Here is a 10,857-nt window from a genome sequence, read left to right on the forward strand (position 1 = left end):
ACTCCCTTTTTTTTTTTTTTTTTTTTTTTGGCTGCGTTGTATCTTCGTTGCTGCACGTGGACTTTTCTCTAGCTGTGGCGAGCAGGGGCTACTCTTCATTGCAGTGCACAGGCTTCTCATTGCGGTGGCTTCTCTTGTTGCAGAGCACGGGCTCTAGAGCGCAGGCTCAGTAGTTCTGGCACGTGGACTCAGTAGTTGTGGCTCGTGGGCTCTAGAGCACGGGCTCAGTAGTTGTGATGCACGAGCTTAGTTGCTCCGCGGCATGTGGGATCTTCCTGGACCAGGGCTCGATCCCATGTCCCCTGCATTGGCAGGCGGATTCTTAACCACTGCGCCACCAGGGAAGTCCCTGTTTTACGGCTTTTTAAAAATCTTATTATTATTAAATTCATATGTTCTCAAAGAAAACACAAAAAGAAGGAAACGACACCTACAATGCTAGCACTCGTAGCCAGGACATCTGAAAACGTTCCTCTACTTTCTGTTCTTCCTCCCCACCCCTTTTTCCTTTGTGTGAGACAGATTATACCATATGCATCATTTTGAAACCTGTTTTCCTTTCCAATCTCAAAATAGGTTACATCCTGTCTCCTAAATGTTTTTCTCAGTTTATCGATATTTTACAGAAGGGCCGTCACGGGTAGAGATTTATGGCCCCAATCTGGGGTCAGGTCCTGATTTTCAGAGGCCTGAGAACCGCCTGAGTGACCCTCACCTCCACCACACAGGTGAGGATGCCAGGAGCCCTTCCACAGGGGGAGCCCAGGTGCCCAGGAGGTGAGCGCAGGGACCCGCCCCTGGGGCCTCACCTCCACACCAGCTCCCCCAGAAGCGTGTCCAGCAGCGTGAAGATGAAGTCCATCACCATGAGCCGGTACAGCTCCTGGCCCACAAAGTCCTCCCAACACTGAAACGGATGCGGCCTCAGCCCCCAGTGCCCTGGTGCCCCCCACCCCTGCTCCCCATGCCCACCTGGGGGCCTCCAATACGCTTGTAGACCGGGCCAGGTAAGATGAGGTGAGGGCTGGCTGCTGTGAGGGGCCACCACGTCCACCCCCAACCTGGGACCAGGGCAGACCCTCTTGAGGGGCCCGGGGAGCCCCACGCCTCTGCCAGCACCGCCCGGCCCGCCCTCACCTGGTCCTTCAGGGTGCCCACCCTGCGGCCCAGCCAGTGGTAGCAAAGAATCCCCAGGATGACCACCTTGAGGATGAGGTTCCTGCGGAAAGAGGGGGGAGGGCGTGCACAGGCTGAGGGAGGGGTGCCTGGGAGACAGAGGTCCCGCCCCAGAAAGCCCCACCTGGCGGTCCCATCCGACCACGCACCTGCAGATGGCCACGTACACCTCTAGCACCGGGGAGTCGTGCCGCTCCAGGACGGCCAGGACGCGGAACAGGTAGGGGGCCCCCAAGTTGAGAAGGCAGACCACCAGGGGCAGGGCCAGCAGCGCCCCGTCCCGCTCAGCAGACACGCGGCTCTGCTACGGCAGGGGGAGGGCCAGAGGTCAGCGCCCCAAGGACAGAGGCAGGTCCACTGATGGGCCCGAGACGGAGGAGGGGTTCCCGGGGCGGAAGGAGGGGGTGGAAGTGGCAGGCACGCCACCCTCCGCCCCAGGCCCCGTGTTCAAACCGCACAGGAAGGGGCGTGGGAGGGGGAGAACGGCGGATGGAACACAGGTGTGGGGGAAGAAAAGAGAAACCAAAAGAAGACGAGAAAACAAAAGGACAGAAAAATAGGGAGAGTGTTGAGACAGAACAAGAATGAGAGCAAGGCTCGTGAGGGAAGTGGCCTCCAGGGAGGGCCCGGGCGGAGGCGGCGGGGCCGCAGGGGGCCCAGTCTAACGAAGCAGGCATCTGACCCCACGGCCGGAGCCTCCGCGGGGACCCCCACGCCCTCCCCGCACCTGGATCACGAGCTCTGAGAAGGTGTAGACGGCCAGGGCGCACACCAGCGTGGTCCCCAAACACAGCAGCCAAACGAGCCCCAGCACGGCCGCCTGTTGCAGCCGTCCGCACGCCCTCCGGGGGCGCTGCCTCAGCTGCCCCTCGGCCAGCAGCTCCTGGGGGCGGCAGCGGGCCCGTCACCCGCGGCACAGACCCCCGGAGACACACAGACACACAGGGAGGCTCGGGGAGCACCGGGGGTCGCCTCCCGCCCACCCCTGGGGCCACGGCCCGTCGCTCCCCCTGCTCTGGGGCCCCTCCAGGCACCAGGAGACCCCAGGACGGGGCTGCAGGCTGAGGCCTGCCCCAGCCGCTCCCACGCACCCTCCCCAGCCCTGCCTCCTGAGCTGTCCTGCCTGTGGACAGCCGTACCCTCGCTGACCCGGAGCCCCAGGGCACTCCCTGGGTGCCCATCAGCCGGGTCAAAGCCGTGAGCTGCCCTGACCCGAATCCCGCAGCGGGAAACCCCAGACAGGCAGAGAACCTTCCGCGAGGCCCAGGCCAGCCACCCTCAAGCCCTGAGGCCTTGGGCAGTGTCCTCTCGTGTACCCCAGGTCTATTCCGGGGACTGGGACACGTGCCAGCTGGCACCCTGCAGGCCTCTGCCCGCGGGGGCCGGAGGACACGGGGACTCCGGGGAGAGGGCCCGAGAGCAGCCCTAACCCTCTCCCACCGGAGCAGGCCCTGACTGGTGTTCCCTGGACACGGGGTGGGGGACAGCGGCCCCAGGGCCCCTGGGCAGCCCACCTTCAGCTGGGTTCGGATGTTGTCGTGCTGGAGGCGGCTGGCCCATTTCTGAGTCACTTTGTAGTCCCAGGAACAGAAAACAGTGATGGCATGGACCCCCGAAGTGCTGCCTACCCGGTAGCTCTCCCCAAAAGAGCGGGACATGCTGGGAGAAGCAGAGGCAGGCAGAGGGTGAGATGGGGCAGAAGGCGCAGAGGCCGGGAGAAGACAGATGGGATGTTCCCTGCAGCCAAAACCTACCACCCACTCAGGGGAGCCCTCCCAGCGCTGGATGGGCCTCCGGCCACTCTCCCTGCCCCACCTCTAGCCCAGAGCTCTCAGCCTCCTGGTGTGGACTGCCGGCCACTCTTAGATCAGCCCTGACCAACAGGGTGCCCGCCAGCCACAAGTGGCTAGAAGAGGGGTCAGGCTCCACTCCCCACCAACACGGCCGGCTGCCTCCCACCCAGACGTGGCTGCAGAGGGGTCAGGCTCACCTCAGGGCCTTTGCACTGCCTCTCCCGATAACAAAACACCTTCCCCGGCCTTTCTCCAGCCCACCCTTATTTAACCTCCCTCTCTGGGATGAGTGCCACCGCCCTGGGGAGCTGGTCTGACTTCCTCTCCTATGCTCCAAAACACCGGGGCAACATAACACCAGGAGTTTCCCAGCCTCCTCATTGGCCTGTCTTCTCCTGTAGACAGCAAGCTTCTCAAGGACATGCACCAAACTCACTTACCTGCCCGTCCTGAGCAGAGCACAGCAAATGTTTGTGGAATGGATGGGTGCATGGATGAAAGTGTGGATGGATGAATGGAAGGAAGGCAGGATCCATGGATGCACAGTTGATGGATGGACGGATGGAGTGATGTTGGATGGATGAATGGATGATGAAGTGATGGTGGATGGATAGGTAGCTGGACGGATGAATGGATGGGTAGCTGGATGGATGGATGGATGGATGGACAGACGGATGCATGGGTGGATCAATGGTGCTCAGAGCCAGGGTCATAGAGTGGAGGGCTATTACCTGTACACCAGAGTGATGCAGGTGATAAAGAAAGCTACCCCCACGGTGAAGAGGTAGGCCAGGGGCATGTTGTAGGGCAGGCCGCCCGCCTCAGGCGTGCACTGGCCGCCATCCAGTGGGGAGGCACACGGCTGGTTCAGCGTCGCGTTACTATAGTAGCCGTAGTACATGACAGTGTGGGTGAAGCAGCCCTGTAGAGAGGACGCCCGGCCACATCAGGGACTCTCCCCCTCCCTGCACCTGACCCACCCTCAGGCTTGGAAGGCAGATGGAGGGCACCCAGGGGGCAGGGCGAGGGGAAAGGCAGAAGGGGAAGGGCCAGGGCAGGGGCAGTGAGGAGAACACGGAGGTGGGCAAAGGGCCGCGGCCACCCTGGAGCTGCCAGGGCACCCCCCTCCCGGAGTCGCAGCAAGGGGTGGGGTGGGGATCCCTGGAGGAAGCCGTGACAAGGGGGCGCCTGCCCGCCCCCACCAAGCCTCACCCCGCCCGTGAGAAGCTCCAGGCCCCTGAAGGCGGGCGCGGAGCCCAAGGGCGCAGGCGGGAAGGCTGCCTGCACGGCCACGATAAAGGCCAGCAGTGGCAGCAGCAGCAGCGTGTTGAAGGCCAGCAGGGTCTTGAGGAAGAGGAAGTAGGAGAGAACGCTGGAGCCGAACTGGCCCCCGATCCGCTTCAGGGCATAGTGCCAGGGCATCAGGGCCTGCAGCCCCGAGAGCAGCGCGAGCCCCAGGTTGTGCGACGCCTGTGGGGCCAGCAGCAGGACAGCCCTCAGGCGAGGCTGGAGAGGGGAGCCGGCCCCCAACCAGACCCCGGGCCAGGCCTAGAGCGCAGGGGCAGTGGAGGGGAAGCCGCTAGGGGAGGGGGGGTCGATCACACCCAGAGCCAGGCTGAAGGCTAGAGGACCCCACGAGCGGCACGCGGAGGGAGAACACGTGGCCCCCCTCAGTGCCCCCGCCCCCAGCCGCCCAGAGGCGCCTACCAGGATACAGCTGTCACGCAGCCGGCTGCAGCAGGAGAGGAGCCCATGGCGCCCCTGGGCCCTCCGCTTGCCCCTCGGGGGCCGGCTCTCCTCTCTGGGGGCAGAGGCAGCGTCAGAGCTTGGTCCACTCCCTCCCAGGGACCACCCGCCCACCGCAGGCTCAGGGCCCTTCTCACCAACCACCACGCCCAGCCGAGGAAGTGGGGCTGGGGTCCGCACGAGGCCAAGGGGCACTGACCGCAGGCAGCGTTTCTCGGCCAGGCTCAGCGGCATCCCCCGGAGTATGTGGTCCCGCTGGGCCACCGTCAGGCCCTGAAGCTCCTTCACCAGGAGGCCCTGCTTCTCTGTAGGAGCAGGAGGGAGCCCTGCAGGTTCCCCGCAGCATCCTTCCCTCCCTCCCACAACTGTGGCCGTTCCCCGGCAACACAGGCCTCTGCCGCCCTGCCGGGCCCGATGGCTCCTCTCTGCTAGGACCCTGTGCTGCTCACCTGTCCCACACCCCCACTGGCCGTCGCTCTGTCACCTCTGCCCCCTGGAGCCCAGGACACGATCAAGCTCCCAGCCTCTTCTGAGGCCCAGCCCAGGGGCCCCTCTGCCTTGAACCAAACTCTCCTCTTGGGTCCCCACTCGCATCTTGCTCTGACCCCCCAATGCCCCTGAGCCCCGTCCACCCCCCACTCAGCAGCTCCCACTGTCCCCCCACCACATCCCACTATGCCAAGGCCTGGTGGGGTGAGTAGGGGAGGGCGGGACCTGGAGATCTGCCCCTCCCCTATGTCCTCGTTCCTTTCATCTTCACAACCACCCTGGAAAGGGGGTGCTGTTTTAACCCCACTTTACAGATAAAAAATGACCAGAAAGCAGACACCTGGCGTAGTTTACACAATGAAACTGGAACGTCCATCCTGACCTCAGAGCCCACACCACCCTGCACTGCTCCGTCACCCACCAGCTGCAGGCCTTGGGTAAACAGGGAGAGGAAACACAGGCAGGGCCCCAGGAAGTACCCAAGCCCCTGGGCACTGATGCCAGAGATCACCTGGCTGAAGACCAACCTGTGAGCTGGGCCCTGCTCCCTCCTACGACCACTCTTCCTTGTTCTCCAGCCCCGCCACACAGGCCTCCCGGATACTCAGGCAAGCCGGCAGGCTCCCACCTCAGGGCCTTTGCCCATGCCCCATTGACTCTAGTGTCACTTCCTCCAGGAAGCCTTCCTGGGTCGCTCCAGGCTAGACAGGTTCCGTGACACTCTCCTGCGGCGTGCCTTTCCTCAGCTGCCCTTATCTGAGCTTCAACCATCCACTTATCCATTTATTTGGTTCCTGCCTGTTTCACAAGGCAGACGATAAGCTGCATGAGAGCTGACTGGGTCTGCTTACCACCATCACATCCCAAAGCCAACACCAGCGTCTGCGACACTACAAACACTCAACAGACGCTGTGGAGCGCGTGCCTGCATGAGCCAAACGCTGTGCAGCTGGAAAGGCACGCACTTCTCTACGCCAGTGGCCGAACGCCGAGACACTCCCATACCCCTGCAAAGAGACCTCACCGCTGGGGGCCTTCAGACAGCCCACTGCACCCCAGTCCCCCGACCCAGCCTGCTGACCTCCTCCCCACCGAGGCTCCGGGCCCCCCTCACTCACCATCCTCCTCCAGGACCGCGGGGCCCAGCTCCAGGTCGTACAGGCGGAGGCTGGGCCGGGCTGAGCGGCCCACATCTCTGAGCTGAGGCCGGCCGGCCCTGCGGCGCAGCCTCACCGTACGGCTGTAGTACTGGGAGATGATGGCGCCGCGGCTCCGGCCTGTGGAGGCCGCTGGTCAGGGGGGGACGCGCCCCTCTTATGTAGAGGCAGGGGCTGCCCCCCCGCTCCTTCCCAGGACCCATGAAAGTTCTTTCACAAGAGACCTCAAGCACCACCGGGTTCCCAAGAGCATATTTTTATCCCCGTGACGACTCCGGAGTCGTTTTTAGACCGCGGCGAGGCTGCATGGGACTGGGCTGGGCCTCCAAGCAGCAGACAGGGTGGGGTAAGAGCCAAAGAGGCCTGGCTCTGAGGTACACAGATCCCCGCCAGAAACCGCAGCCCAGCCCAGGGTCCAAAGGCAGAGGGTCCCACTCACCAATGGTGCGACTGGGCATGCTGGCCAAGATGTGGAGTGTGGCCGTGCTGTAGACAGGGGCGCCCTCGGGCCCCAGCAAGGCCTGGCGGTCACTGCCTGCCCAGCAAGAAAGACTCGTCCAGAGGTTCTACAGACACCACTGGCCGGAGATATCCCCTGCCCACCAGCTGCTCCAGGCTGCTAGGAGGGGCTTCCTGAGAGGTTGAGAGGCTCCGTGTCCGGCCCACACATCCCAGCACCCGGCCTGGGCCGGGGCAGGCGGGCTCACCTGAGGCCCCCAGGGCTCCAGCCCCCAGCGCCCTGTGCTGCAGCTCCAGCCCCTCCTCGGCCACCCAGCGGCTCTGCTCCTGGATGAGCTGGTGGAAAGAGTCGTGCACTTCGCTCTCATCGTAGGGGCTGGGCTCCTGGCTGCTGTGGTGAGAATGGGGGAAGGGGCAGGAGTTCAGGCTGCGGCTGACCCAGTCCTCGCCCCAGCAGCCTAACCCCTCCGAAGGGCTGAGGTCCAGACCACCCCTCCCTGGGGGTGATACATCCCAGCCCCCCAGCCCCACCTCAGAGCACTTACTCCTCTGGGTCCTGTGGGGTCTCAGGGACATTGAGGACAAAAGCCAGCGACCGGGACATATCTGCGGCCCACCCGCAGCCAGTCTGCCAACCTAGGGCAGTTCAGAGCCTGGACACAGCCTCAGGAGCCTCCCGCTGCCCATGTGATGAGACAGAAAGCGTTACAGCAAAGTTAGCCTGGCTCCACTGCCCACTCCCTGGGGACCATGGGGGGTGCCACTCCCAGCCCAGGCTGCCTGAGCCCCCATCCTGCCCCCATCCACACACAAACACCAAACGCGTGGCCAAGTGAGTGGCCCCAAATAATCCTCAGGCCAGAACGGATTGAGGGGGAGCTCCTTCCGGAGGGAAGGAGGAAGGAAGTGAGGGGAGTCTGGGCAGCTCCCCACCGGCTTCCTCAGTGACGCCATCCCTGAGAGATGGGGAGCGGGTGGGGTGCCTGTAGATAGGTTCTCCATTCCCAGGGCTCTGACCCAGAGATGCCGCCCTCTGGGTGGGAAAGGTCAGAACAGTTGAGACCTTCCCTGCGCCCGCCCGTGACCACACAGCACTTCCTCCCGGCCGGAAATCCCACAGACAGCTAGCAGCCTGGGCCCTCACCCTCACCAGCGCCTGACAGAACGGCAGACAGGATGGCCTCCTCGGCTGCGCCCCACCCTGCATCCCCCCCACAGGAGTCACTCCACGCCACCCTGGGCACGTCAATGTTGACAGCCCTCCTGGGAGACTCCCCTATATTCCATCACCTCCCGCAGGCCGGGGCAGCTGGCTGGGGGAGGGGTGCTGGGCGTTGAACAGGCAGCCTTTGTCCGGGCTCTGCCATCACCCAAGACAACTGAACCAGGGCGGCCTTGTCCAGGCTCTTCAGCCCGTGGGAGTGGGGCAAGGGCAGCAGGCTCCCAACCACCCACTGAGTCCCGCAGGCTCTGCCCCAGCAAGATGGGGCCCAGCCCTCGGTCTGCCCTGTCCACCCCTCCTCGCTACCCTCACCCCCAGGGAACTCAGCACAGACGAAAGCTGGCTCAGCTCAAGGGGCTTCCTGAGGCGAGGCCAGGGTGTCCAGACAGAGCAGGTCCCGCTAGGGCTGTACCCAGACAGTGCCCTCACTTCGGGGTGTCCAGTCTCTGAGCCCAGGCCGCACAGAGTCCAAGCCCCCTCCCCTTCTCTCTCACAAGGAGCACAGTGTGGAGAAACCAGCAGAGAGAGGTCAGAGGTGGACTCTTAACTCTGCCTGAAATGGTAAGTAGCTGGGGCTGAGAGTGTGCCCCCCAATCCAGTCCCTAGAGCTGGAATTCCTTCCTAGAAAGACAGACCTTCCCAGGTTCAGATCTACAGGCCTCTCACACACACCCCTTCTCCAGGAGGGAGAAGCAGGGAGATGGAAGGTGCTCAGAGGCTGCCTGGAGGATGGGGGCTCACCTGGGCACTGGCATCTGGGCACTGCCCAAGACTTCTGTCCGGCTGGTACCCAGCACCCTGGCACCCTTGCCCAGGCAGGGACAAGTTGGGCAGGAGCTCCCAGGGTGCACCATTCCTGAGCCGTGAGCCAGGTAGGGAGGGGCAGGGTGGGGCCCGTTTCCAGAAACCCCACCCCAGCCGGAAGCCAGTCCTCTGGGAGCAGCTACTGCCCAGTCAGAGCCGCGGCCCAGCCTCTGAGCCGAGGGAAGGCAGGAACTCCGAGAGACCCTGGACCCCTCATCTGCCAGTCTCCCACACGCCCACTTTCCACCAGTGGTACCCACCTGCAAACACTGCCTCCCCACCCTTTCCCATCCCGAGAGACACACACCACCGCCCTCTCCCCTGACGCCCGCCACCTGACTGTTGGGGTGAGCTGAGATCTTCACGTCCCCCGCCCGGACACCCCTGAGAGAGTCAACTCCGGTAGTGAACTCAGGGAGATCCAAGAGAACCCGAGGAGTCAACTCAGTGCCCAGTGGCCCCAGAGGCCCAAAGGAATTCGGAGGGGGTGGAGCTGGTGGCCGCAGGGGAATTGGATGGGGCTAGGAGGACGAGGGCGAGGTCCCCAAGCCCCGGAGCTGCGACCCCCAACCCACGACCCGGCATCCGCATCCCGGCACTGGCCTGGGAGGCGCTGGGGAGGAGGGGCCCAGCGCGCGGCTCACCTGTCCCCCGCGAGGGCCGCCGGAAACTGTGTCTGGGCTCCACCAGCTGCGGGAGGGGTCGTGAGGTCAGAGGGAGGGAGTGGCCAAGGGCCCTGGGGCGACCTGTGAGCGTATCGGGCCTGGCGGGGCCAGAGTGCTGCTCCGCCCAGCCCGGCCCACGTGGCGACGGGGCTCGGACAAGTCACGTGACCCGGCTGGGGGGGCGCGCCCCGCTCCTCCTGCTTCCCCTCCCCGTCGAGCCCTCGGCGACTGTGCCCTCTCCCCACCAGCTTCCGACCCCTCCTCTCACCCCACCCTGAGGTCTGACCAAGATGAAGGCGGCGAGTGTCTGGAAGTGTTCCAATCTCCGGTTGAAGCCAATTTCTGTGGGACTCAGTTTCCCCAAGTTTCAAATGGAGACAATGATTCCAGACCCTCCCACTTCCCAGGGCGATTATCAAAATAACACCATGCGGCAAAGCCACACGGATACGGCGGGCTTTGCAGGACTACATTGGGTAACCCCTTCCTCCAGCACAGCCTCCTGCGACAACTAGCCCCAAACTGGCTGGTAGAACCCGGGGTTATCTCCGCCCTCCCGATGTGGGCGTGGTTTCCCCAGCAGAGTCCCGGCACACTTCCTGTGTGCTAGGTGGGGAAGAGGGGAGGCACACTTGGGGGCTGTCCCCATTGCTGTTTGCTCCGTTGTTCCCCACAAGCCAGGGAGGGGGGCACTGATGACCCTAGCTCACAGATGAGGAAACGGGCCGAGAGGTCAGTCAGCCTCCAGGGTGTCATCGGCCAGGGTGTAAGTCTTGTCCACCTGGGAGCTCTACCTAGAAACCTGACCTCGAAAAAGCCCGGCAGGCCAGAGGAGAGTCACCCTTGGGTTTGAGAAAAGGGTGGGATTTGGACAGTGGTGGGAGCCATTTCTGGTTGGGAGAAGACTTGAGAGGCGGGCAGGGTAAAAGTGAGCTGGAAGGCAGAAAGGAAGGGGAGGGCCCTCCTGGAGGGGAGGACAGGTGGGCCAAGCCAGGATGTCCAAATAGTCATTGCCTCAGGATGGATCTTGGTACAGGCACCTCAGCCTAGAGAACTAGCTCTGCCCAGCCCCCTCCTCTCCCCGAACACTACTCCCTGCCCTGCACACCCATGCTCCAGTCACGTTTTACTTGCATGATCCCAGGCACAACTTGAAAGTCACCTCCTCTGGGGAGCCTTCCGGGATTGAACCCTGTTGGAGCATGTGCCACTTCCTAGTGACATGTACATTTACTAGTCCGTCCCCCTCTCCCGCTCCGTCTCTATCTCTATGCTCACTGTGTGCCCAGCACCAGCACCCAGCCTGGGGCCTGGCAGGGGGCGCGGGGCGGGGGGGCGGGGCGGTC

At 63.6% G+C, this 10,857-nt stretch overlaps 1 protein-coding gene across 2 annotated transcripts in view; it reads right to left on the minus strand.

The window, feature by feature from the left end:
• The window catches only part of TMC6 (transmembrane channel like 6), a 17,387-nt gene that overhangs the window by 5,925 nt on the left and 605 nt on the right, over positions 1 to 10,857 (minus strand). Inside the window, exons 1-15 of one of the 2 annotated variants that reach the window (XM_024761018.1) lie at positions 9,798 to 10,137; positions 9,491 to 9,536; positions 7,366 to 7,499; positions 7,069 to 7,211; positions 6,801 to 6,896; positions 6,323 to 6,481; positions 4,915 to 5,020; positions 4,677 to 4,770; positions 4,182 to 4,439; positions 3,701 to 3,891; positions 2,691 to 2,835; positions 1,904 to 2,059; positions 1,326 to 1,477; positions 1,138 to 1,219; positions 810 to 907 (exon numbers count right to left, since the gene is read on the minus strand). In XM_024761018.1, coding sequence (XP_024616786.1) covers positions 810 to 907; positions 1,138 to 1,219; positions 1,326 to 1,477; positions 1,904 to 2,059; positions 2,691 to 2,835; positions 3,701 to 3,891; positions 4,182 to 4,439; positions 4,677 to 4,770; positions 4,915 to 5,020; positions 6,323 to 6,481; positions 6,801 to 6,896; positions 7,069 to 7,211; positions 7,366 to 7,424 — 1,739 coding nt within the window. In that variant the 5' untranslated portion in view covers positions 7,425 to 7,499; positions 9,491 to 9,536; positions 9,798 to 10,137. Of the gene's footprint in view, positions 1 to 309; positions 908 to 1,137; positions 1,251 to 1,325; positions 1,481 to 1,903; positions 2,060 to 2,690; positions 2,836 to 3,700; positions 3,892 to 4,181; positions 4,440 to 4,676; positions 4,771 to 4,914; positions 5,021 to 6,322; positions 6,494 to 6,800; positions 6,897 to 7,068; positions 7,212 to 7,365; positions 7,500 to 9,490; positions 9,537 to 9,797; positions 10,138 to 10,857 lie in introns of those variants that run through there. The other variant, XM_024761017.1, reaches the window with a different exon arrangement.

The sequence above is a fragment of the Neophocaena asiaeorientalis genome, unplaced genomic scaffold (genome assembly GCF_003031525.2).
Source record: "Neophocaena asiaeorientalis asiaeorientalis breed wild unplaced genomic scaffold, Neophocaena_asiaeorientalis_V1.1 scaffold30, whole genome shotgun sequence".
Lineage (NCBI taxonomy): Eukaryota > Metazoa > Chordata > Mammalia > Artiodactyla > Phocoenidae > Neophocaena > Neophocaena asiaeorientalis.